At 51.1% G+C, this 27,026-nt stretch overlaps 6 protein-coding genes across 6 annotated transcripts; 3 read left to right on the forward strand and 3 right to left on the reverse strand.

Annotated features, from left to right (window-relative positions):
• Positions 1-2,661: 2,661 nt before the first annotated feature.
• Positions 2,662-4,824, reverse strand: TGAM01_v210286 (hypothetical protein; the record flags this gene model as incomplete). The annotated part of the gene is made up of 2 exons (XM_018809665.2): positions 2,662-3,851; positions 3,927-4,824. 2 exons carry the CDS (start codon positions 4,822-4,824, stop codon positions 2,662-2,664), a joined length of 2,088 nt encoding a protein of 695 aa, XP_018657174.2.
• A 5,859-nt stretch (positions 4,825-10,683) lies between these two features.
• Positions 10,684-12,585, forward strand: TGAM01_v210287 (hypothetical protein; the record flags this gene model as incomplete). The annotated part of the gene is made up of 1 exon (XM_018809666.1): positions 10,684-12,585. The coding sequence occupies one exon, from the start codon at positions 10,684-10,686 to the stop codon at positions 12,583-12,585; it is 1,902 nt and encodes a 633-aa protein (XP_018657175.1).
• Positions 12,586-13,374: 789 nt separating this feature from the next.
• On the reverse strand, positions 13,375-13,867 carry TGAM01_v210288 (hypothetical protein; the record flags this gene model as incomplete). Its single annotated transcript, XM_018809667.1, has 3 exons — positions 13,375-13,391; positions 13,474-13,617; positions 13,816-13,867. The coding sequence occupies 3 exons, from the start codon at positions 13,865-13,867 to the stop codon at positions 13,375-13,377; spliced, it is 213 nt and encodes a 70-aa protein (XP_018657176.1).
• Positions 13,868-14,275: 408 nt separating this feature from the next.
• On the forward strand, positions 14,276-15,407 carry TGAM01_v210289 (hypothetical protein; the record flags this gene model as incomplete). The annotated part of the gene is made up of 3 exons (XM_024550759.1): positions 14,276-14,629; positions 14,753-14,872; positions 14,964-15,407. 3 exons carry the CDS (start codon positions 14,276-14,278, stop codon positions 15,405-15,407), a joined length of 918 nt encoding a protein of 305 aa, XP_024404503.1.
• Positions 15,408-19,009: 3,602 nt separating this feature from the next.
• On the forward strand, positions 19,010-21,943 carry TGAM01_v210290 (hypothetical protein; the record flags this gene model as incomplete). The annotated part of the gene is made up of 1 exon (XM_018800745.1): positions 19,010-21,943. One exon carries the CDS (start codon positions 19,010-19,012, stop codon positions 21,941-21,943), a length of 2,934 nt encoding a protein of 977 aa, XP_018666210.1.
• Positions 21,944-23,413: 1,470 nt separating this feature from the next.
• Positions 23,414-25,252, reverse strand: TGAM01_v210291 (carboxypeptidase cpdS precursor; the record flags this gene model as incomplete). Its single annotated transcript, XM_018800744.1, has 3 exons — positions 23,414-24,709; positions 24,786-24,967; positions 25,048-25,252. 3 exons carry the CDS (start codon positions 25,250-25,252, stop codon positions 23,414-23,416), a joined length of 1,683 nt encoding a protein of 560 aa, XP_018666209.1.
• Positions 25,253-27,026: the final 1,774 nt, after the last annotated feature.

Below are 27,026 nucleotides of genomic sequence, written 5' to 3' on the forward strand. Positions count from 1 at the left end.
AAACCAAACTCAAATCGCAACACATACCTCAGTAATATAAACTCATTTCAACTACGGTCACTCATAAGAGTGAAACAATCTAAGTGGTTCCTCAACTGGATCCCCAGACGGCTATGGGAAGTCTTATTATATCCGCAGATATGTCTCCATGGTGGCATAAAGGCCGTATGAGGTAGTCGCGACATTGAATTCCACTTTGTATGTATTGACATCCAGATTGTTGAAGGAAGCACAAAGATGACTGATAAATAAGTCATTGAGTTCGGTAAAGAAAAAAAAAAGAAGTGTCGGCTTGGAGCCATTCTATCGCTCGAATTCGGTCCTGCTGGAATGCCTGGTAGAAAACTTGCTCGATTCTGCATCCGGGCAGAAACACAGAGTATGCGCCGTACTTTCTGAGCTTCCAAAGCACCTGTAGACGACCCTTTTCAACTTGCTTATCAAGCTCGTTGACGACAATCTTCAAGAATTTTTGCAAGCTCTACAGCCTGGTCTTCGGTCATCTTGACAATGGATCGATAGCCATGTAAGTAAAGACGCCAAGGCAAGTCAAGGCAAGGCCCCCATGTAGGGTGAGCAGATGGCTTGAGTTGAAACGTCTTGTAACTTCAATTCTGGGACAATGTTGTACACAATGCCCAAGGACGTTTCCAAGGACTGCTTTGGCGCTTCTTCTCCAGCAGGACCAGTATTAAAGTATGTCGCTCGTTGATCTTTGCTCAAAGATCGCCAAATAGTTTCGATTTCAGCGGCATGATCATGCCTTGTACTTTGAGGCGAGGTCGCTCTCGCCAGCTGCTGCCCATACAGACTGAGATCGCGTGATATCCTGCTAGTTCTGTAAGGCCAGATTGCTCGCGGTCGTAAAGAGGTTGATTTTATGTTCTCGAACATGAGTCCTCCATAGTGTAAAGAAGAAACAAGATTGTCAACAGGGCAGTCGCCGCGCAAGTGAACATGACGGGCAGATGGGCGAAATCTGTTGTGGCAATAATATTCATAAAGGTGTGTTTCCAATTTTGGGGCATGATAAGTAGATTTTTCTACAATGAATGTAATGTTGCACCAGATATGCCGACCCGTATATCGCGGCTTTGGTGCGTTCATTTCATGGCGTGGAATGTAAAGAAAGGATAAAGACGATTGCCTCCAGAGTCAATATACAAAGTGGTGAAAAGCTCGGGCTCTGGAGACAGAGTAGGAAGAAATGACTGAAGTCATTCTGGGAAAAGACCGAGTCTCTATTCCAGATTCATCAGCCTGTAGGCGAAGCCGTTCTTTGCGCGCATGCGCCATTGCAAGGGCTGCGTGCAAGAAGGCCCGGGAGAATTCCATTAGGGCACGATAGGAAATACCCTCAAGATAGTTCAAGTGCTAGTCTAAGGAATCAAGTCAGCAACGGCATGTGGCAAAATCCACGAGTTCATGTAACATACATGTATTCGACAGCCAGAGAGTCGCATAAAGACAACTAGCCGCGCTGACCAGCTTGGACTATCAGCTAAAGCACCCAGTCAGCTAAATCAAATAATACAACCAAAAGGAAAGCATCTTACTTTATGGAAAGGATACATTACGCATTGCTGTGCCAAAGGCTCGGCTGCAAGAGCCGGCCCATAGTCAACGGGTAATCCTTCATAGCCCATAGCTAGCAATCAATCTTAGATAGTAGACCTCAAAAGAGATGAAAAGAAAAGAGATTGGTTTGAAATTTGTCTACAGACTAACTAACCTGGGGGGGGGGGAACGACAGTTTATATATCCGTACCTCCCGCACAAACACCATAAACAGCATCTCCGTCCCTCTCACACAAAACATACGAGCAACCACACTCCTCAACAAAAACACACGAAAAACCGTGTATTACACACTTTCCACGTCACAAACGCACCCTTCCATCCCTTCCCCGCAGATAAACACAACTCGCAACACCAAACCGTCAAATGAAATCGCAAGTTCGTGGAATTCACCCCCAACAAATACTACGCGTCGCAGGGTTGCCCGCTCCTGTGTAACCCCAAAATCATCCGACAAAAAGAGGGGGAAAGGCACATTCACCAATCACGCCTATACGATAAAGGATGGGCAGACACATGGAAATAGTAACGAAGCCAAAAAAGCCAATAATTTTACATATGCAGGAGGAAGATAGAGGAAAAAAGAAAGAGCATAAACTCCCTACCAGAAATCCTACCACACACCGCTTCAAATCCCACCCTTCCGCTTGTTTGTTTGTTACACCATACATTTGTTTACATGCACTTGGCTTTAGGCCACTTCTTCCCCTCCTAGTCTTGCGTCTCGCTGGACCTGTAGCCTACCGCGTTCAAATCCACGCGAAACAAACAAAGAAAAAGAGAGAGAGAGAAAGAGAGAGAGAAAGACAGAAAGAACACACAAAAAGAAGTACTTAATGAAAAAGTAGTAACGAGATTTCCGCAGACTCCATTTACAAAACCCAAAACTACATCCAGATTTGAGGCATAAGAGGTTTTCCATTCGTTCAATCACTAACGGCTTCGTCCTACCCTTTATATCCCTCTATCCACGCGACACCACCCACTTTGAAACAGCCAAAAAAAGAAAAAGCAAAAAGAAAAAAAAAAGAGGAGACGAGTAAAAACGGAAAGGTAGAGAGGTAGAGTGAGAGGCGATCAGCGCTACTGTTCGCGTTCTGAGGCCTGTTTCTTGTCTTTTCGGCTCTTGATGACGAACTCAGACATGATCTGAATGTGATCGGCTGGGAAGTGCCAGTTGGGGAACGCTGGGATTCGCTTCATATATGTCGGGTCGGGAGGTCCCAGCAGTTCAACAACCTCCAACGTGTTGGCTGAATACCAGATGTAATCAATAACGTCGGCAAATCCAGGAGTGTAATTAGTAAAGGGCAGCTCGTCTGGTGTGTTTTGTATGGGTGCGTAGGAGTCTCGTAAGCTGAAGGGGTGGTCGATACCGTCGCGTGTGAAGGCTCCGTAGTGAAAGCCGCCCAGCTCCTTGTGTTCTGGCTCCACGCGGCCCAAAGTCATGAGCTCCCACACCGAAGAGTCTCTGGTCGAGTTGAAGTCGCCACAGACTAACAGAGGGATCTCGGTATTGGATCGATATTCTTGACTCGGGCCGGGCTCGACTGGAGGCGGCGGCGGCGGCTCATCAGGATCGTCACCTCTCGGCAGCGTAATCATCTTCTTGTCTTTGACGGCCGGCCACCTTGCATACTTCTCTGCGAGCTTGGTCACGTGCTCCATGAGAATGCCCGTCTGAATCAGCTTGACATCTGCCAGAGCTGAATCCCAGGTCAGATGTGCATTGACCAGGATAATGCGAGCACCCGTCAGCCGGGACTCAAAGAAGCAAATAACAGCAATGTTGTCCTTGGGCATGACCCGATTGAATACATCGTGCTGGTTCTTCATGTCGGGTCGGTTAATGGCAATCGTAGCGAATTCAATTAGCTGCTTGTCGAGCAGAATGAATTTGCTCTGCTTGTAAAAGACTGCGCAGCCGTCGACGGTTTGTGCATCCTTTTCAGACATTGTCTTGGCTCGAGATTTGGGCCAATGCACGCCTCTGTAATCCATTTGCGCCAGCTCGGGGCTGAGATCCTCCTTGAAGGCGTCGGTAGAGACCTCTTGGAGAGCGAGGAAGTCGGCTTCGCGAATCCGGAGCTCCTCCAAGATGCAATTTTTCCGATACTCCCAGCTCAGGGCTCCAGTGGGTGTGTATCCGTAGGTCTGCGTTGTCGCATACTTGTCGCATAGAATATTCCAAGAAAAGACCTTGATTCTCTCCAATGCTTCGGGTACGTCCTCCTGGATAATGATTTCTTTACGCGGCGTGGGGGGTAAAGGAACTGTAGAGGAAAGATAAATTAGCAATCATTACCAAAGTAAAGCATCGAGAAGCTCAGTTAAGGCGAGAAACATACTAGGAGCTCCTTCCATTAATGCATTGATCAGGCTCTTGGTGCCCTTTTCCATGATTTCCTGTTTTATGCTGGGCTCTAATGGGTTGCCCTCAATGCCGAGCATCTCCAGCTGATGAAGAGAACCTAGCTCAAAGGGAAGTTCCTGGAGGTTGTTGTTGAAGAGAAGCAGCTGTTTCAAGAAAGTACACATGCCCAATTCCGGCGGCAGCTCATTGATTTGGTTGTAGGAGGCATCGAGGTGTCGGAGCTGGCGCAGCTCTCCAATGGAGTTGGGAATGCGCGTAAGCTTGTTGGAAGCAATGTAGAGTTCGTTGAGGAACTGGTACCGGAACAGTTCGGGGGCGAGATTTCTAAGTCCCTGGCCGCTCATGTCCATGTTGTGCCAGTCTTGGCGAGTCGTACCCTTCTCCACGTTCAGAGGCCTTCTCCTATCTGCGGGGTCGTTCTCGCTGTCTGCTTGGGTCTTGCCGTTGGACGGGGGAGGGCCGCCTATGCCTCTGTTTTCTGATGCCTTGAGCCTAGCATAGTAGTGCGGTTGCTGCTGTTCGGTCATGGCAGCGTGTGCCCTCTCAGCCTCCTTGTGAAGCCGCAATTGTTCCTGCCACATTTCATTCTGCGGGGCCTGGCCAGCCCTTGAGTTGGTCGCGTGCCCATTGGAGAGTGCGTTGGAGTTGAACGTGGCAGAAGTCTGGAGGATGCCAGCGGCAAAGGACGAATGATGGCCCAGTCCATTGGCATTGGGAATGATGTGCTCATGCTGCAGGCCTTGGTGATGCTGGGGCTGGGCGGGGTGCTGATGTTGTGTGTGTTGCTGAAAATTGTACATCATGTTGGGCATCCCCCGCCCCGCTCCATTCAGCCGGGCATTGTGTCCCTGCTGGTGGCTTTGTGAGTACATGCCGCAGGAGTGGTATTTGACGCTTAGATGCCGGCTTTGGAGCCGCGGCTTTTCACGAACCGCGCCGATGGGCCGTTCTACGGAGGACCTAAACTAGAGGACAGAGAGTATCGGTGAAGGGAGGTGGTTGGTGGATTTGTCGTGGCAAGCCAGTCGGAAGCAGATGGCATCTGTTTGTCTAGTATGTGCTGGGGAGAACTTGGATAAGAGTCTGGGAGGGACGAGTGGCGGAAGGTAGCTGTCCGCTAGACGCGCTGTTCGAAACGAGGGACTGTCGATTCTCGCGTTTGCGCATGGGGTCGGCGAGAGGCGAGCCACAGCATGTGCAATGGAAGAAACGCTGCGCAATCGAATCGTTGTAGAGCCGCTCAATTGTCCATAGGCAGCTGAGCTCGATGGAGTTCGAGGTGGTCTGCGTTGGGGAAGCTGGGAGCTTAGGTGAGGAGTAGCAAGCCGCGGGGTTCGGGGGCGTATAGCTCGAAACGTTTGAATGAGGGCGTGGAAAAAAAGAAGAAGAAGAAAGGTAAAGATGAGGCGGAGTTGATTTTTTTTTTCTTGAATTTTGAATACAACAAGTGCAAACGGTTCGCTCGGAGCTGAAACGGCGACCGGCCAGGGAGAGATGTCAGTCAATGTCTTTCAAAGGCCAGGACACGCGAACGAAAGCGGGAATTGGCGAGGTCCCACAGCGAAAAATGGAGGGGCCACGTTCTCCTGAGGGCGACGGCGACTCACAGAAAGAGAGAGATAATGAACAAGCGAGCGCAGTATGGAGATGCTATCACCAGATAAGATTCGACTAATATTTTGCGTGGAATAATAGTGGCTGTCGATACCGAGAGCGAAGAAAAAATCCGGGCCGCCTTGGAGTTGACGATGTGCATCTGCGATGACAAACTGCGACAAGAGGCTGGAAAGGCTGAATCACGTGCTGCTATCGCTCCGCTTGGACCGAGTGGCGGAAAGAGAGGTCATGTGACTTGGTTGATGGCGCCTTCTTGATAAGAACTGTCGATAGAAGGCTGCACAACAGTGTGAACTGAATTCATTTTGACTTGAAAAGTTGAGATTGCAGCAGTTGCATGGGAATGAATCATCTGTGGTGAACAGCCAGGGTTTGGAATTCTAGTTTACACATGAAGTTGTCATGTACGCGGTTATGTGGTGCCATTGACTTTAAACAGATGCTTATTCCCAGGTAGGAAATAGAGTTGCTCAATACGACGTTGTAGTTCTTGGTTCACTGTTTCTCACAAGAGCTCTCTGCTTCTTGATAAATGATTATAAACAAAAAGTAAAAGAATTTATGACTATCTGAAATCTCACATAAATTATAGGCTTTCATTTTCTTCTAATGGAGATTGACTACACGCAGCTAGAACTGCGATCAAGTCTAGATGCCTTTTCTTATACAAGAAGATGAGTCTGGGCTAATACTGTCAGTATCATAAAACAAACTGGCGGCAAATGTTGCCTGTCGAAAACAAAATTCTATTCAAGTATTAAGCGACATGTGTTTTTTTTATAGATCCATGGATCATCTGAAATTGCGCTGCATTGCCGCTCACAATCATCAAACTTGATCAGCCGTGTAATCGGTCTATTTCGCATGACAGACGCAAGCGAGAACGGGAAGTAAGCGCAGATTGCATTGTTTTTAACGCTTAAAAAAGTCTGTGCATCCTATTTTCGCATGAAATAGTCTTGCCGCCTCTAATCAAAAATACCTACCTAGGTGGCATTAGCAGCGCGAACTGATTGGGCTACGGGGCTTATTCCGCATCCGGGAGCGCAGCCGAGCCTGAGTTGAGATTAGCATCGTCGAACCCATACAAGCACTGAAATCTGATTTTTGGTGGTTTAAAAGGAGGCGTCTCAAGCACGGACCTGTCACTGAGCGGTGATGATGGCGGGTGGAAATTGTTATGTAAAGCGATGGGATACAGACTCTGGATTCAACGTTGTCAGTCTCAAATCTGCATTTGACTCCAGTTAAACAATCTAATGCTGGCTAGCGACTCGGATGATTCTCGATTTCAGGGCTAGATAGGCCGGGCCCCGCTCCGTAAATGTCCTTTTCTCGGCATGCACATGTGATCATCGGTTAGATATCCGCAACAGATTGTCACTAACGCTCTGGCCTGCCTTTCTTGAAACAAGTCCGAAGCCTAGAACAGCTGGAAATCGATCGAATAAAGCTGGAAACAGTCTACTCGCACACTAGTTTATGATACATAAACAAAGTATGTAAAGGAAGCAGCTGATACCCAGCGGGCATTGTTGTGGTTGGCTGGACAAGGCCAGGACGCTTATCGGCCACGGTGAGACGGCTTGCAAAGTGTCACGCGGCCACCGACTCGGTGAGTTTTCTTGGCAGAGCTGATCTGCGGCCAAGGATCCGACATTGTGTTACCTTTGATAGTCAATTGGGCAACAGCAAATGTGCCTGTTCATAAAGCCACGGTCACGTTCCCGATATCGCCTCTAGCCATCTACCTACCAGCAAATTCAGGACATACAGTTCCAGCTGCGAGAATGACCGCGCGAATACTACAAGTAAACAATGACTGCGTGGTTGAAAGACGTGCTCGTGTGCAAGCTCCATAAATCCAGCAAACTCCCCCACTTGGATTCAGCCGCGGATCCCAGCAGCCAAAGAGAACAGCCAGCCACGGCTCCAAAGCCAGTGGACTAAGTAAGAGCTGCAGCCCAGCCAAAAGGGCGAAGGCGCGCGAAAGCAAGCACGGACCTTGTCCAATTTGGCAAATCAACAATGATCCATGAGGTGCGAAATAACTCGAGCCCTTTCAGCCCGGACTCCAGAGAGCTCCAACGAACGCGGGGAAAGCCCATGGACCTGCTCCACACCTCCACCGATTGGACAGAAAGCAGCGAAAATGGTTTTAGCAAGAGGACGAAAAAGACGGTCTGGTTTTACTACTGGGTAGAAAGAGGGCCTAATCCAGGCAGTAGTGATGCCAGAGAGATGGCCAGTCTGGAGAGATGTGTCTGGTAATGGCAATGGCCCAAGTAATAGCGCAGTGCCTAGAAATGGTAGTGCAACTAGCAGTCTCAGAAGCAGTATGGAGTTGCATGGAGTGATACATGGAGACAGCCAATGGCACAGCATTGACCGGAGAGCTGCAATGTAGCTAGAGAGCGTGCTCGAGCCTATCAACGATGGCGAAACAGCCCTGTCATGCAGCGAAATTGTGCCATTTGATATAGCTCCGGGAGCGCTGCATGGAGGGTGGGCGGCGCAAAAAATAGGACGGGGCTTGGGCTGAGCAAAAAGGCCAAGAAGTGCCGAGATAAGACGGCCATTCATTTCAATGCGGGAAACGGCCTGGTCGGCATCAGGGAACTTTTCTACATGTACTCTCTTCTTCCCTTTTCTACCTCTTCCTCTTCCTCTCGCTCCCCTCTTCAATGATAGCAGCTCGGCAGGCCGCCTAAAGATCGGTGTGACGTCCGTCCTGGCTCTGCAGCCGCGCCTTGCACCTCGTCGTCGCTCGCCACCGTCAACCACCCCGTGCTTGCTGCTATTCCTGGCCCGATATACAGGCATTAATCTCCATCACCTGCCACGCTTGTCAAGCGCATAACGGCCAGACGACGATCAAACTCTCGCGCAGGCTCGCTTAAAAGGAGACCAACAGATACGAATCCCTCCCACGACTCCACACGGAGCTGCTTGGTTCGGTCAGAAGGGGCCAGGCCAGATCTCCCGTCTGCTGCAGCCTTGCTGTATATGCCAGAGGTGCATTTGGCAGCGTGAGGCCAGCCCCGAAAGAGGTGCGCGGGACGCTTAAAGCAAAGGACATCCCCAAGCCCATAAGCACGCCGCAATCACACACAAGCGTTGACGGGCCGAAGGCGTGTGTTTCAAAGGAATCAAAAGGAAGGCGAGGAGACATACGAAAGTCGGCACCGGTGGCGACTTTGGACTGTTGCATCGTTGCATCGACACAGGCTCAACGTATCTGCATCTATACAACGCGCTCACGCGCACACACGCACAGACTTGTCGAGCCAGTCGCGCTTCTTACATGTATCTTTTTTTTTCCCTTTTCGCGGTACCCAGGAGGATTGACAGCCAATCCGTGACACAGCTAAGGAGGCGGGTCTCTCTGGGATTGGATCGTCTTGCAAAGAATATTGCCTATTGCGACGACCGAACCAGCATTGCCGAAGGTGAAGGAGAGCCAGGAATTACATCCTCCGCGGTGCTTGCACAAGGCCTGAAGGGCCGTTTCTGCACATAATTTACGCGACTCTGGAGACTGTGACCGAAAGCCTGCAGCATAGGCCCGGGATAGCGTCTTTAACGTTGAAACTGTGCTCAGCCTGTTGACAGCTGGTTTCAGCATCCTCAGCCTGCCATTGGCTTGGTTCATCACCTCGCTTCATCCCGCGTCTCTGCTGCTAGTACTGGTAGCAAGCAGCGACGCCACTGAATCCGGGGAATCCTTAAAGGACAAAGGACAGGGAGTTTGGATAAGGAGAGGCAGAAGGATTGGAGAAGAAGAAGCACAAGGAGCCAATCACCACACCCTTTTCTGCAGATTGGGAGGACAGCAGCAGGGTATTGTTGCGAGGGTGCTTCCACGTACCAACGACGAGCCAACTGCCGAATCTAGACACACAGTCTTGCTGCTGCCAACACGAGCAGCACACACTCACGCACTCACACAAGTGCTCAGTACTATTTGTATACGAGCACACACTGTCTAAGTTCGGAATACGGACCTCGAAGCGCTCAGGGTAAACCCGCGCATCGTTATCTCCAGGCGCAAAAAGGGCGCAAACAAACAAGCACACAAGTCACTCTCTCCGGTCCGGTTCGGCTTGTTACCAACGACCAGGGCGACATCTGCAATCCGACGGATCAGGCAAGGCGACAAGAGTCAAAAAAAATTCTTTTTTCTTCAATTTTTCTTGCCGGTTTGGCTATCCGGGCGCTTGCCGGCGCAAAACGCGAGCGCCAGAGCAGGGCAGAGTTTTTTTCAACAGGCTGCCGGAAGTGAGGACCCCTGGTTCCGCGGTCTCAGATTTTGTTCTAGAAGGACGGATCGGCGGCCTTGGAGGGGATTCGCCGACGCTGGTGAGTTGCTCTGACAGCAGCTAGCAGGCGGGCTGCATACGCTGTGAAATCCGGCAAGACCGTTGGTTGATTGATTCATCGGCTGATTAACTGATTGATAGCACTGATACTGACTGGTGTAGACGCATTGAGTGCGTATTGGATTGGAGACTTTGTTACCCGATCTAGTAGCGGTTGACCAACCACCACTTGTTGCATCAAGCGAATTCCTCCCAGGAACAAACACTAAACTCGAAACGCGGCCTTGGAGAAAACAAAGGAGAAGAAAAAAAGAAAACAAAGAAGCACGCGCCGAGCCCTGAGTCTGACTCTTGTCTCTGGCCTTGTCGTCAAAGAGCTTGAGCCAAACGTGCCAGTCCGTGCTCCGCGATCCGGCCGGAGACGCACCGCTTGCGGCCATTTTGCCAAGACGGGCTGCGCTGCTGCAGCGGATTTTTCTGAATTGTGCCCCTGGACAGGCGCCACAGCGGACGAAACCCCCCCTTGGGAGTGCAGCAAACAAGGGGCTTGCCGGGGCATGAGAGGAGAGAGAAACGTTTGGCCTGATTTGATTGAGTGAATCGACAAGCCAGCCGGTCAGTTTGACGCAGAGTCAGGCAATCCGTGCATTATTCGACCGCTCCGTCGCTCAGCTGGGCCATACCGCTAGGACTCAATACTAGCAGCACTGCCAGCGAAACAGCCGCCGCTGGAGCCCCCGGCGGCGCGCAGTCCCACCCGCTGCGCTGCCCGCTGCCCTCCAGCCTACAACGACCATGTCCGACTACAGCGCCATCTACCTGTACGCCAGCACCATCGGCGCGCCAATGCCCCTCGACAGGGCCTCGCGACGGGAGAAGCAGGCCCGGCGCCCCAACTCCACGCCCGACGGGTCCCTGGCAGCACGGCGACACTCGCGCAGCTCCAGCAGCGACCAGGCGTCCATGAGCAGCCGCTCGTCGCACTACACGGCGCGCCAGCTGTCGCTGTCCGGCTCGTACTCGCAGGGCCCCGCCGCCTCTGCTGCCGTGGGGCCGCAGCACCAGCAGGGCAGCGCCAGCGCCAGCGGCTCAGCTGCTGCTGCTGGTGCTAGCACTGCCAGCGCTACTACTAGTAGTAGCAGCACGACGCCGACCGCTAGCACCGCGACCTCTTCTCCTAATCTTACCAGCAGCATCAGCAACAACAGCAGCACCAGCAGCGGAAGCTTCTCCAAACACCACAGCAATCAGCACCACCCGCCGCCTCTCGCGCCTCTCGCCTCGTCCGCGCAGCTCCCGCCGCAGCCTCCCACGCCTGGCCGCGCCGCCAGGACCCTCTCTCGCCTGCATCGCGCCAGGCTCAGCGGCTCGCTGCTCGATGCCGGCGCCGCGAGAAATGCTCAGGACCTCGACCCGGCAAAGTTTGTGCGACAAATGACGGGCTTCCCGGCCAGCCGCGCCGAGTCCATCTCGTCCGCCAGCGGCCAGACCTCGGCCTCGTCGCGCACCATCCTCTCGACCGATCCCTCGGCCAGCCTCGTCGCCGCCCGGCCCTTTGTGCAGCGCAATGGCCGCACCTTTCTCAACGATGAGACGCTGCCGTACCCGCTGCCCTCCGACCTCACAGAGCTGCACAGACAGGCGCTGCGGACGATGCTGTTGATCCAGGTCATTGGCGCGCCCGTCCTGTCGCCGGGCCTGATCAAGAAGCCGCCGCAGCGCGTGCTGGAGATTGGCTGCGGGTCTGGCTTCTGGAGCACCATGTGCCACCAGTACTTCAAGAGCCGCGGCCACGGCGGGCTGTCCTTTACGGGCATCGACATTGCGCCGCTGGGGCCCGACAACAGCTCCAGCGCCTCCGACGACGCCATGAAGCCCAGCGGCGACATGCAGTGGAAGTTTATCCAGCACGACCTCCGCCAGATGCCTTGGCCAATCCCCTCGGAAGAGTACGACCTTGTCATGGTCAAGGACGTGAGCTACGCGGTGACAAATAAGATGATGCCGAACTTTATCGAGGAGTGCGTCCGTATGGTCAAGCCAGGGGGCACGTTTGAGATGTGGGAGTCCGATCACCTTATCCGAAGCTTGCGGCCTCACGTCCCCACATCCACAGTCTCAGCTGAAGATGCCGAGCAGCAGGCAGCCGCTGCCAGCCTTGGCGCCTATGTCATCAACCCGCAGACCCCCCTTACCGCCCCGTCAAACGACTACATTAATGAATACAACTCTTGGTTATCAAAAGCGCTTGAATCTCTCGACATCCATCCCCTCCCGTGTACAATCATTGGTCCCACCCTCATACAAGAGTACGAGACGCTGGGCGACGTCCGCTCACGGCGGATAGCCCTCCCCCTGAGCGAGTTCCGCTGGGAGAAGGAGGGCATTGGCGGTGTCATCACTACCGACGCAAAGACCGACTCCAAGGGCAAAGAACCGCCGCCAACGCCGAGAGCGGACAAGAAGACGTTGACGGCGGGGCAGATTGCCCTGCGGCAGACGGCCTTGCTGACCCAGGTGCAGGAGATTCAGGCTCTCGAGCCCATCCTGCGAGAGGTCAGCGGCAAGAGCCAGGACGAGTGGGACATGTGGCTGGGGAAGATGATGAGCGACCTGATGGACGACAACAGGACGTCGTTGAGCGAGTGTCTCGAGTTTGGCGCCTGGTATGCGAAGAAGAAGAAGGTGACGGGGTGAATGGAGAGAAGAGAGATTATTTAAGCGATGGAAAGGGAAATGTTTCGAAAAAAAGTTTATACACGTGTTGTGATGGAATACCTTTGGATAATTTTGGGCTCTTCTTCTTCTTTTCTTGCCTCTTCTGTTTACCCCCCTCCTTCTCTACTGCGTTGGTGGTAAGAAGAAAGGGAACAAGAGTTTACCGGGATATGAATCATTTTTGTACATCTTGATATGCATTTATGGCCGCGAGCTTGCTTAGCGAGAGATGTTCTCTCTTTTTATGTTGCTTTTTTTTTTCTGTTTCGTTACCTACCTTATATACATATTACGTCTTGCCCCCTTTTCTTTGACAAGACCTTTTTTCCTTTTCTACCAATTAACATTTCCCGTTCCGTTTATTGGAGAGAAGAAAGAATATGATATTTTACTCTTGCGTCTCTCACATCCTTTTTCTCTCTCTTCTCTTTCTTTTACAGACACTCAGGCATCGCCGTCATATCGTTTTCTCAATGTTCGATATCGTTTCAGATAGTACCTGTTATATACCCCGAACGGCAAGGGAGGGAATTGCATTAGCGGATGGAAATTGCGGAATGGGATAAAGGGTGCGTAATATTTTTTGGTGGAAGAAGGCGAGTTTATGCTGTGAAGAGGAATGTTTTATAACACAGATTGAGGCTTTATACTCATATATTCACATTTTGCTTGTGATGTGAAGTGAAGTGATTGTGTAGATATGATGATTTGTGATACATGGCTTTCATAAAATGAATACTTCATGATGAGTGCATGTAGGAATTAATCTTACAGAGCTTCGATCTCTGTATGTATGATGTTAATGTCTCCAAAACTTGATGCATTTTGCAATAAAAAGATGTATGGATATTGAAGTTGAAGACGCACCCTTCTTAACAAACTCTGCTTGCTTGATGCCGGAGCGAATCTTGTCCTCGTCGCGCTCGGCGGCACGCGACATGAAGGCCTTGTGGAGGCGGGGGCGGAAGAAGGAGTAGCCGAGGGGGTATTCGCGGCCGAGGTAGAGGAGCTCTGTGTGATGATGGTTAATTGGAAATGAAGTATATGCGACTCAAACGGAACTGTGTATTTTGTCTGATGGAAAGGTGGTGGCGACAGAAGATGAGGTGGAGAGCTTTTGTCTCTTTGAATTCAGGTATGATGTAGTGATGAAGGCGGATAGCTTCAGTGCAAGACAATAATGAAGAAAGAGAGAGTCGTGCAGCGAACCTTTATAGATGGCGATGACCTGCCTCCTCAGCTCAGTATTAAGACTCGCCATATTGACTCTCAGCGATTCATATTCTTAAACGATTGTGATGCTGTCCAGTAATTTGCAGATGCTTAAAGCGTAAGTGACTAAGTGAAGCTCAGCCGTAATCATCATCATCGAGCGCCCCGCCCAATTCGAGCTTTAAGCTAAGAATTACAGCTGCTACCGCTAGCACGAGACCAACATGAACGGAAGCTCCAATCAAATCCACGCTCTAATGCAAGGCTGACGAAACGCCACCATTGAATGGTGCCACTCCATCGGCTGAATTCCATCATCTCTTTGAAATTCGATACAGAAGAAATGATGATTATTGCGACAAGTTCCCCTTGACGAGCCATTGCTGCTTCTTACAGCTTTTTTAGTATATAACCAAGTCCTAATCATCCATATTCGCACATACTCAACTCCAATATCATGCCGCGCCTCGCCCCAGCCCTCGAAATCTTCCCCACGCTCGCCCGCTTCCAGACCATTCGCCCACGGCGCCTCGCCGAAGTCCCCATCGGCGGGCCCTCTCACGAAGTCTCACCAAGAGCCCTACAGCAGAGCGCCATCCACCTGTACCACGACCTCGGCGTGATTGTTTTTGCGGGGTGTTCTGTCGCCGAGGTGTGCCGGATAGGCGATGTGCTGAAGGAGGTTGTCGCTCTGGGCGGGCCGGGCGGCGTGGTGGCGAGGCTAGATGGGTGGGAGGGCGAGGTGGTGAGGAGGAGAGAGAGGAGCTTGAAGGGGGAAGGGGAGTTGTATAAGGACTTGGACGAGAAGAGGGTGAGTTTGTTCTTTTTCATAAGAGAAGAATATTTATCCCTTGAGTTGAGCTAATGATTTTTTTTTGGTCTTGGTTACTAGACTGGGATTATCAGACCTGAGGTGCTGCTACAACTTGCGAAGACCCGGTTCGAAGAGACGCTCAAGGAAAGGATACCGGAGCTGAGGACGGCAAAGAATATCGACATACGAGAAACGCAAGTCATTCTCCCGGGTTCACCTCCCCCGAGAGGAATCATCAATGTACGTAGAATTTGCGATACACTACACCCCTCCAAAGCTTCCCATGAACAATACGTGCAACAAAACTCAACTCACACAAACACTTCTATAGAAAACGGCCAACGGCCCGCGCCGCCTCCCCATCGAATCCTTCACAACAATGGGCGTCAACCGCGTCAGCGGCTACACTATTGGCGAGACGCGCTTCTTCACCGTCGGCTCGGGAAACTACGTTGGTGGAGCACGAGTCGATTACCTGATGCTAAAATACGAAGAAGAGAAGCAGAAGAAGGATGGCGAGAAGAATAAGACCAAGAGTGCGAGCACGAGCACGGGCATAAGCGTGAAACCATTCTGGGGACATGGGAACCTCAAGCAGAGACGGAGGGTTGGCTATGAGGAGCAGACTGCGATTTTCGACCAGGTTATCGGCAGGCTGATGCAGCCGCTGTGGGAACTGGAGCGTAGTGTGTGGGCTGACAAGGCGGAGGAGCTGGAGAGGCGGAGGGAGAAGAAGAAATGGAGAGGCGACGATACCCAGGTGAATGATGCTTGAGCGCTTGTAACAACATATGCATGATGTAGTAGTACCAAGAAGGATGGAAAGTGTGTTTTCTGTGTATGGAGGGTGGCTTTGGCGATGGTTTCACGCATAGCAACTAGATGAGATGCTGTTGGCCCTGCACCTTGTATCCGGATATAAACATACCGTAGGTGTAGGTAGCTCGCCCCTCCCTTTTCCATCTGCAGCCTCAAACGTTCGAGTCAAGCGATTGCTACTCTGCGGGGGACAGGACTTGGTCCTTGCCAAATACACGCATATATCTCACGCTGTACTACCACACAAGGTAGCATTCGGCAAAGCCTATCAGCATCTCAGAGCCAAACTGCCGAGCCTACCTAAGTCGTAGCAAATGTCTTGCTCTAAATAGTCACTGTTTTCTACTTGTAGATAAATAGATCGATCGGAAAGGACGCAAGCACTCACAATTATGGCGAATAGTATCACGAGTTGAAGCCTCCAGATTAGCCCCATATGCCTCATCGGCGCCGCATGCTCTTAATGCCGCCTTGTCTGCTAGCCCAGAGCAAATGGCACCATCCGTCGTCCGGGAAGAGTCTGGAGGTCACGCTGGCCGTCCTGAAAATCCCTAGTCGGGCGACGATCAGTTTCCATGCTCAAAGCGTTTGTCTATCGCGGGGTATCGTGGCCCGAAGAGGGGCACGTCTAGGACGGCCGGAGACTGCTCCCAGCATTGTTAGCACGCAGTATATGCATCCTTCGCTGACAATGACTCGAAAAATCATCCGCTGGGGTTCTTGGATGGCTGTGCTCCTCTTTCCATATGGCAGAACTTGTATGTGTACATACGGAATGCCGTTTTAGGCACTATCTGTATGTTAATGTTTGTTACACGCCGCTCTCTATCTCGCAGGCTCATATGCTAGCTTCACAAGCCCCGTTTAGCGTTTTTGGCGGCTGAGAGGCTGGATCGGGAATTTCTGCCTCGTCGATTAGTCGTAGGCAGTACAATCTACATGTTTGCTGTAACTTTGACAGTGAGGCCACTGTTTGGCGGCCGCGCCACAAGGGAAACAGGCCATTGCGATACCCCAAGCAAGGAGCGGTCAGAAGCGGACAAGTGCATACGGATAGAGTCATCAATATTACGGCCAGCAGTTGTACGGAGTATTAGTAGAGCGCTGCCAGTAAGCTATGTGACAGCTCTTCTCACGCTGATTCTCACGCGCCCTGCCCGCCCTCTGATTCGACGCCTCCCGCAGCCTCCTTTAGTGGGATTCGACGCCCATGCCGTAGTTGGCAGTCAAACATCAAAGCCGCAGCGGCAGTCAGGGATAAGCGGTGGGGGGCTCATGGCAGAAGAGCTCAGAGGCGGGCCAACCAGCGGCAGCGGCAGCAAGTTTAACCAGCATCTAGGTATTTGTGCCTCCACTTCGAGTCGTTGTGATTGCTGTATATGGACAGGAAAAAAAGACGAGAGCTAGCATCGTACCATCTCGAGTCGGGAAATTGGAGGCTCCATCAGGATTTTTTTTTTTTTTTTCTCTTCCTCTTTTAGCGCTTTAGTGCGAGACAAGAGAAAAAAAAGAGAAGCTTGTGGGTGTGTGGGACGCAAATGGCCGACTCTTCTTTGGAGAATCTGAAAGCGGGGGGCCCTGGAAAAAAGAAGAGACTTGCACGTGCAAGCAAGGCGATGCACAAGTACCGAGTACATGACAGGACGCAAGCAGCACGTTTTTTGAAACACGGAGCGCGTGCCTCTCTTTTATTCTGACGTTGATTGGCAGCTCTTGAATTACATGCTGCGTATTTACCTGCAAACTGCATTGGAGCATCAAGATCCCCTCTTCTTATGCTGGATGCACTCTTCCCTTCTTACTTGTGAAGCGGCAGATGATATTCCCTTATTCATGTTAGTGCGTGGCAGCAATTATAGCCACAGCCAACAGCGCTGAACTGGGGTAACAATCGACGTCAGATCCCTTGCCGCTGGCCCTCCTTTCCGTGGGCAAAAAGCTTAACCTGCCCTAGCCCGCGGCCCAGCCTATCGACAGTTTTTCCGGCGGCCAACAGCCGACAGCCTCAATCCAAGTCCCGACGCGTGTGGCCGTGGCCAGACATCAGGTTCAGCTGCTGCACTAAAACTGGCCCAAGGATTTCAGTGCTTGCTGGCCCGCAGATCCGGCGGCTCCGGGAGCGACAGGCTGTGCCGGTGCTGTTTGTGAAGGCGGCTTCAGGCGTCTATGCGGTAGAGGGTACGCTGATATCAAATGCTTTGATAGTGCCTGTAGCACTCAGCAACAGAGCAGAGCACCCGTAGATCCATTCTCGCACGTTCTTGTTTGGTGGATTTCGCTCGGCATTTGCTACGGATGCTACTACAAACCTTGTACTAGAGCATGAATGAGTCTCTCCCCCTGTCTACTTTAGCTGCCGCGCTTGCAGTATGGCCTTTCTGCCGTGGTTGAGTCCTACTAACGTTGTGAACCTCGTCAACTAGCACTTGTTCTAGTGTTATGACATGCGTTCTGGAGTGGATTTGCATATAGGTATTCTGCCTAGCGCTGCTAATGCTACAGGTATAAATGATTGCGCTGCACAACACACGAGACTCGGGAGGAGATGTTGGAGCTTGGCAACAGCATTTGCATCTCTGTTAACAACTACATAAATGTAGTCGCTGGATAGGTAAGGTACCTACCTATAGAGTTAAACCAAATGACCGACCCTGGCAGCCCAATGATAATACTCCGTATAAGTACTCTATACTTCAGTACTAGCTGGCAAATACATAAAAGTGTCTTCTGCGTACGGCAGTACTCCATGTACCTTGGTATTCTTTCGGATGCCTTGGAGCGTTCTTGGACTTGACTGCTTCAGCTGGGAAGAAAGCAGTCAAAAGAAAAAAAAAAAAAAAAAAAAAAAAAAAAAAAAAGGAAAAATTACTAGCAACGCATCGTGCATTCTGACACCATTCCTCCCATCCTGCCCTCCCCTATCCCCTCCGCCGAATCTTGGCCTTGTCCTCTGTACTTTGCGACGCTCTCCACAAGTCTCCCAGTTAGCGTCTGTAGACGGTAGATCCAGGGCCCGCCCTAGCGCCTCCTGTGCCCTGGAAGCCGCCCAGAGGCCCTACAAGTTTCCAAGTTACACGTCCGCTACGGCCTAGCAATAATCCCCGGCTCGTGGGTAGGCGGCTTTTCTCTTTTTTCGCTTCCTCCACCACCGCCAACATCTTCTTCTACTTGGTCCAAATCTCACTCCTTCAACCACGCAGTTTCTCACCACCACCGGCCGCGACTGCTGGAACGGCCAGCACCTCGCTTCGCACCAAACGGTCAACAGGCGCTCGCCTTTGTGCCGCGGCCAGACCGCACCGCGCTCGCATGACGACCCCATCTTGGAATTAGCAGTCTTTTGATCCCTTATTTTTGTTCCATCTGTCTTGCAGACCAACTCTTAGTTCCCCCACCACACACATCCTCATAGACACGCACGCACTACACACCGGCGTCGAGGCCCGCAGACCGCACGCGAAGACCGAATATTCCTCCCATCCCGCTGCTGCTGGCCCTGGCCTTGGAAGAGGTTCCCAGGGTTGCTCGGCAGTCAGTGGGGGAGAGCACACGCCGCGCATGCCTCGCGCATCAGCATCGGGCAAGCGACATACAGGTGGCGCCGGTCATCGCGACACGAAGCACGAGAATGGGCTCGTAGGCCCGGCGAAACGAACCACTGGCAGGAAGGGCCCCAATCACTCCGAAGGCCCTGCGAGGCCCGCCGACAATGGCGCCGGCCACGCAGGGCCGCAGCTTGTGACCCAGGGCGTGCCCAACGGCAGCTCCAAGGCTGGCATCGACTTCGCCCACGATCACCGCACCGCCGATACCCGCAGGTCCTCTGTCGGCAACGATTCTGAGACGTCCACCTCCGAGTCGTGCACCTCCCACATGGCATCTGGTGGCGCCGTCGATGGCGGCCATCGCCAGATCGACGTCAACGCCATGAAGAACATCGATGTGCACCGCGACTCGAGCCCCCTCGACATCGTGGCCACCGTCCTCAAGTCCCTGCCGATGCAGGATACGCTCGCCATCCTCATCATCCTCATGCAGCTCCCGACTCTTTCCCTCTCCATCATCTACGGCATCTTTACCTGCTTGACCTTTGTTCCCACCGTCACCACAAGCTCGGGCATCAATCTCAACTTTGCCGAAATCTTTGATGGCCACTCGACCATGCCTTCCTTTGTCACCATGTTTTGCATGGATTTCTTTTTCCTCCTCATCTGGCTTTTTCTTTGGCAGCCAATCCAGGATGCTATTCTGGATCTAGCCAAGCCCATCATTGCCATCACTCTCGGCGGCGGTGCTACTTACCGGAATGGCAGCTCGAGAGGGATTACGACTTGTGCCGTCTGGATTGCGGGTAACCAATTCATCCGTAGTACACGAAGCCATTGGTCCCGCTTTGCCAGACACATCCCCGAAGACTGGCCGGTCCCTTCTGCCTTGAGAGGCACACTCGAATCCACATCACTCATGCACGATAAGAGAAGTGCATTTGCGTGGGTACGAAGCGGATTGGCCATTCATATCTTGACTCAGGGGCTGGTCAGATACATCCGAGAGTGGTACCTGAGGAGGGAAAAGGCCAGCGCGGCAGCTGGCCAGCATGACCCCGAGGCTGGGAAATCCGTCGCCACCATCTCGATCAATGGCGAAGTTCCGCACGACACTGGCTTCAACACTCCAGACACAGAGGCTGGGTGTGCTCAGCTCCCACCTCCACCCCCTACCAACAAGAAAAGAAGAAAGCAGGGTACGCAAGTCAGACTACAGCAGCCGCTATGGGCAGCGCTGGCTAGCACCAAGATTGTTGTAATGAAAGAGTACGAGTCGTCTCACGTGTCCTCCAAATCACTTGGCGTCAACACGACAGATATACACAACCTCGGGAATGCGCCTTTCAACACTCAGCCTAAACAGATATGGATATCCTATATTGGTTGCGACGAAGCATGTTTTAACACCAGCAATTTTCCCGACGTCGATGACGTGCCGCTGCCTCTGACCACCCCCAATGGACAGCCCATCGCGCGACCCACTGGCGTCGACACATCCAAACCTTTCTACGTCAAGGTCAATAATGCATTTTGGCAGCCAACTCGCATTTTCCCAGTTGTTGATGAAGATGACAGCGGCCGAGCAGGTGAAACTCGCTGGACGGGAGACATTTATGGCCTCCGGCCGTCGTCAAAGTACGTGTGTGAGTTTGTGGACACTAGGACTGACAAGGTCATCTTCTCAACCAACATCCGCACTGTCAAAGAGCCAGCACGCGAAAACGACGGTGCACCTGTTGCTGTGTCCGGCAACCAGCAATCCCTCCAGCCCGATTCTCCCGCCACCACCCTGCGTATTTCCATTGCGGCGGCTGAAGCAAAGCTCAACGACGAGAAAAATCGCCTCAAGACTTGGCGCAAGGAATGGAAGTCCAGAATTAACGCCCTCAAAAAGGAGAACGAGCTCCTTGACAATCAGATAGCCTCAGCCGGCCACAACGACGACAAATATAGACAAAAAGTTCGCCAACAAGAGATACAGAAGGCACAGGCCGAGCGTGAAACGGGAACCATAATCGAGCAGCTCAAGAAGTTTGACAGCTCCCCGGAACTGGCCGAGAAGAAGCAAGGAATGGAACGGACCTACACTAATGAGAAGAAGCTATATGATGCAGCTCAGAAGAGTTTACGCGAATACAAGGCGAAGTTGGAGGGTGAAGTTCATACCAAGGAAAACGAGAACAGCAACCTCATCACCAAGCGTAACAAGATCGCCACTCGCATCGCCAAAGTCGAAAACGAGCTTGCCAACATTGCTGATGCAAACAATCGAGGCCTCAACGAAGTGGAGCGGCGAAAGCGAGAGCGCGCCAACTGGCAGGAGCAGGTCATTAACACGGAAAAGGCCTATCATGATCAGCTCGGGCAGATTTATGCAACGAACAATGCAAAGGTCGAGCACATTCGCAGCCTCCAGAATCAGATACAAGGAATTCAAAACTTCTTGAGCCAGGCTAGCAGCATGCCCGTGGAGATGGCCCCTCTCGATCCTACCGCCGTGACTGCGCATCCTGCCTTTCAGTCACCGCGGCCGCCACAGCAGCAGCTCCCCCCGCATCAGGGTCAGCCTCAAACTCCCTGGCATCCCAACCCGATTGGTTATCCGCCCAACATGTACGTGCCACTGCCAAATGGTGAGAATCACTCAACTTCTTCTCTCCCTTTTACTCTGCCCGGTATCGCCGCATGGCAGTCACCGCCCATGACCACGTTCGAGAATCGCGGCATCAAGTCGCGCGGTCGCAGTTCTAGCATGCTCAGCGACGTCAGCGGTTTCACCCAGCCGAGCGATGAGGAGCCCCGGTCTCCCGTTGGCATGGGCATGAACATGGCGCGACGGCCCATGTACACCAAGCGGTTTGGCGTTCATGACAGCAGAGGGAGCACCGGTAGTGGCGGTAGTGGCGGCAGTGGCAGTATGGGTGATCCATCGAGCCCGTCTTGATCTTGCTTTTTCGGTTCTTCTCTTCTAAATGTATTCTTTTATTTGTCTCCGGTTGGGTTGCTTCTTTTGAGAGCTGAAGGGTGGGAAAGGAGGTAGTTTGACGAGGCTGGCAGTGTTTGTTTCTGTCTCTCTCTAGACTCTCTCTCTCTGTCACTCTCTGTCACTCTGTCACTTTCTCTTTGTCTTTCAGATTGGGCGGCTAAGCGAAGCTGGCTCCGTGTGCTGGGGAGGAGCGAAGGTGTACGTAGTTTGGCTATAGTCTGATTGGCTTTTGGTTTGATGAATGAAGCAGCGCTTTTATAAACCTGTGTGTGTGTTTGTGCCTCGGTGTTGTGTTGTGCTGCGTTATGTCCTGAGTGATGAAAGCGTATAAATTCCTGCTTGGCCAAATGGTATGAGGCTCGTTTGACGTATGTGAGCAATGACCGCCAGAATACAGCATGTGAATAATAGTGCCGTGTCAAAGATCTTCCTTTTGATCAATATTAACGCTATAGGTAGATTACAGTGGCCTTGAGAGGCGTATATGCTATGAGAGGAATTCCCTGTACTTCTAATCAGAGCGGATCAGGGGCGGTACAATGGCGGATCATCTGGTCTGACCAGTCTCACTAGATAAGTACATGTAGTGAGAATAAAGATTGAAAATAAGCTTAAGTTAAGATGGAACATGAACCGTTTTGAATTCTCGTTTTCCTCACCATGTTCCCGTGACATGTGACTGAAAATTGTGCATTACATCTACTTGTCCACATATTTTTTAAATCATTTCCATGTATAACATCTACAAAGACTCACTAAAGGAAATATATTACCGACGTCCGCTGAATGAGACGGATAGCAGTGAAGTTTGTAGCGGTATGTCTTTGTCACATACTGGGCTGCTTGTGATTATAATTACTAGCTGCGCATCTATCGATTCTTCTGAGTAAATATGGCAATCAGATGAGAAATAGAAATATATAGAGCTCCTAAATCAGCCTGGTCAAGGCTGTCCAAGGTCATAGGAAGTTTGTACAGAATGGGGAAAAGCGTTCCCCTGGCTAAGATGCTGTAGGAGAAGATAACTAGGAAAATGTAGTCTTGAGTCGTCTATTGAATGTGAATAGGGTTTTTTGTACAAAGGACAAGACGGAGATGGAGGTAAAACGAATGTGGGGACTTGCATTGCAAAGCTATACTAAATGGCAAACTAATCTATCTTAAAGGGAGAAAGCCTTGAAAGGCAAACCGATCTATCTCAAAGAGAAAAAGCCCTGGGGCATTCACGAACGAAAGAAAATAATCTTGTGGTGTTGCGAACAATTTGTTTGAAACCGGATCTAGACTCATTCCATCTGCACTCTAGTAGACAACCCAGTGTCAACACTGGGTATCTGAACCTCATTTCTTGCCCCAAAGGAGGTACATATGCTCCATCTCACCTTGGATACATGCACATATACCATCTTGAGGCGTATCCCCTCACAGCTAGGGAATCGGCATGGTACCCTTGCCTAGGGTAGTCGCGGCTGGCTGAGAGATGTTTCGTAGTTTTGGGAGAGTAAACGGCTCAGTGCCGCTCAGGCTCTTTACTCTTCCTAACAACTTCTCCAGGTGACGGAATGACGCCGCGGGTGCATAGCCGGGCCCTTGATGGCCAGCCAGTTTTGTCGCTACGAGCGTAAGACCACGTTCGTGGTGAGTCGTACCCAGAACGCCAAATGAGGCTGGGGAATTGGAGCCGTACCCAGTAAAGCCAGTACCAGTGCTGTTGAGCCCATAATTCGGGACGTAGAATGGATCTTGCGGTTGGTATTGGAAACCCAACTCGCCACCCCATGTCATGTTTTGAATTCCCAGCACCGCTCCGTTTATGGGAAACATCGCGTCGACACCACCTTGGGCAAGGATGACGTTCCTAGTTGTGTCAATGACGTGTGGGAGCTGCTTAAACCCCGAAAACGAGGAATTGTCTATTCCACTAGGGAAGACCCCAAGGAAACACGGCGTCCAATCAAACCCATCAGGGGCATGAATTGCCCTTTTGACTTCAGCGCGGTTGAAATAGGAGTTACTGCCGTTGGTGGGATTGGCAGGGTTGACAATTGCATCATAAGGATAGGGACAGCGATCGATGATGTTATATGGGCTGAAACAAGGGCTTTCTGCGCTGGCTGCATCCACGAGATTATCCCAGAATTTGTAGCAGGTATCATTATTTTGGACCGGAGTGAGGTCAGGTTGTATGCCCACAGGAGGAAACACGAGATATTTTTCAAAATAGTCGGTGAAACCGCAATCTTCATGAACATGGCGGAAGCTTGATAACATGGTGTCATTGAATGGAAGTATATCCTGGTAACGGGTGACGAACGGCAGGATGGGGATGGTGCTATGCACAGTCTGGCCAAACAAATTTCCATCATAGATGATCAACCCCTGTACGTCGAAGTAATCCGTGTCCTTGGCGTCGATGAAATGGCTGGAGATGTATGGACCGTACATGCCGGCCCAGGATTCACCCGCGATGTAGACTTTCCAGCCATGCAAACCAAAGGTGTCAACAAAATTGCGCCAGAAACCCTTGAATTGTTCGGCTAGTCCGTCTTCATCTGTGATGCTGGGATTACCTTTGGAAAACCCCGTGCCAACAGGCTGATCGATCCAGACGACATTGGTGAGGAGGTGCCAGCTGAAAGGATTGGAGATGGGCTCCAATGTCCCAGGTTGCCATGAGATGGGACCGTTCTCTAGAAAAAGAGCCATCATTGACGAGCATCCGGGCTATCACCAGCTCAATTCTTGGTAAGCATGCTAAACGAGCGAATAGATAGGAGGTTGTGCATGCAGATGAACTTACCCCGCCACTGAGCCAGATGACAATTTCCTTGTCGTCCTGATACTCCTGATTGACCGTCGGAAAGAACCAAAAGAAGAGCTCATCGCTTTCGTTGCGCTTGTTGCTGATAGGAAGATTTCCAGCATACGAGTCACCCACATCAAAGTCGATCTCGGGGAGAGTGGTGCCGTTGACATAGAAACCTACACAAGTTGCCGTTTAGTATTTTATCATTACAGTTTACGACAATGTTGCGAAATCCGAGAAAAGCGGCCACACGTACCTTTTGTGACAGAGTTGTAAAATCGCGGCTCGGGCTGTGGCTGAAAACCACACCCACCGTGGTTCTCCGGAGGGGGATGGATGGCAGCACCAGCGGTACGATTATCAAGACCAAGGGTGTGAATACCGAGGAAATCATTGGTAGGAGGGGCCGCGACGACGATGCCGACAGCTGCCAAGAGGCTCCAAATCCCCCAGAACTTCATATCTCTGGTCCACCGGGATATTTATCAGGCCTAGGTACGAATGGGTATATCGAGGCAACGAGACTGATAAGGTAAAGAGAAAATAAGATGGTAAGCGTGACAACGTCCACGATGAGGAAAGTCACCCGGTATTCCTCAATGACACACATGCAGATGGTGAATGTAGAAAAGACGAGATAAAATAGAATGAAGGTTGATAGAGAATGGGTGGCTGGTTGTGTTTTTGGTTGTTATAAGTGTTGTGTCTTTGTCTAATCTTCCGGGACTTGGTGTCTCTTCACTCTCTACTTATAGATTTCTTTTTCAGACAGGCAAAGCACTTCCGGAACCATCTTTAACTCCTTACTCTGTTTTCACACGTTTGCGCTTCTTGCCCTCTCAAAAGACGAGAAAAATCCTTACCAAACTGCTGTTTGACATCTCCTTCAAGAGTACACAAGGAAGAGAATGGGGCTGTTTCACTGGAACATTCGTATTAGTGCCAATGACAGGAGAGTATTGAGCTGTCTATCTTTGTTTAACCGCACCACATGTCCATTTACATGTTTTTATTATGCGAGAAGCCGTTCAACTGGGAGCGGTGAGTCCGACAATGCTTCAGCTCCCAGCTCATTTCAATTGTCATGCTGCCTGCTCCCGTTTTGCGTTTGCCAATCCCACACATCACGTATATTGACCATTTAGGAGAAGGACTAGAAACATGAATGTTGAGACTCAATACCAAGTGCCAGCCGCGCTTAAAGAGAATTGCGGCTAAGGATGAAGCGCAGAGGCCCATTTTGCGGAAGAGGCGGCAGAGGCTGTGTCGTTTGTACTACGGCAGCTTCCCGTGCAGGGCTAAAGATTTCCTAAAAAGTTCGGAGCTGCTTGCTGGCTTGACATGTAGCCACATGGAATATAGAACTACAAGTAATGAGATAACACGATGCTTGACACGCTTGAGTAAAATCCAGCCTAGCCTGCGGTCTATGCTTCATCACCTGAGACGCGGCATCGAGCCTTGGGTTAAAATTACATGCAGGTTTTCTCCAGTTGGGGATAGGTACCTATTGAATCTGCATATGGAGTGTGGAGAATGCTGTCGTGGAAGCTTTGTAGCCTATGATACATTGCGGTTTCGTTATACAAGACATGGCCTTGTGAAATTGATATGTGTGTATAGCAAGACCGCCATACGCCATATGGTTCATCTACTCATGTACATGTACTCAATTATAGATGCTAGGTGGCCAAAAACCAAAACAAACAGGGGCCCGAGACTATGTGCAGCTTTGCTTAGACTTGATCAGCTTTCGGACACACGTCATGACTCTTATTTGCCATATGATCTTCTGTTATGATACTCGGTATCAACCTACTGTCCCTGAGATTACTGTTACACAATGCCGCACCGGCCACGCTCTAATGAAGCTGAGCTGCAGCCGTCGGACTCGCAAAAAGTCCCAATCGGTCTTCCCGGGTTTTAGTAAACAACAGTGCTCAATAATGATCTCATCATGCAAACAATCCATGTATATACTCAAGGCAGTTTTAGAAACAAGTAGGCGCAAGACTGATGTGGGTTTCTTTACGATTGCGGGATATTGCTAACGGTAATTTTGACGCAACAAAAGCAATATGAGATAGACATACAGAGCCTTTTTTTAGGGAGACGTTATCCAGCACCCCAATTCTGTTATCCAACCCTCCAGCTTGGGCGTGGGCTGCTGCCAGTATTATTGCTATTGCTGCTGCCACTACTGCTAACTACTTACTATTATTACTGCTACTGCTG

This window comes from Trichoderma gamsii (genome assembly GCF_001481775.2).
Source record: "Trichoderma gamsii strain T6085 chromosome Unknown Scaffold_59.2, whole genome shotgun sequence".
NCBI lineage: Eukaryota > Fungi > Ascomycota > Sordariomycetes > Hypocreales > Hypocreaceae > Trichoderma > Trichoderma gamsii.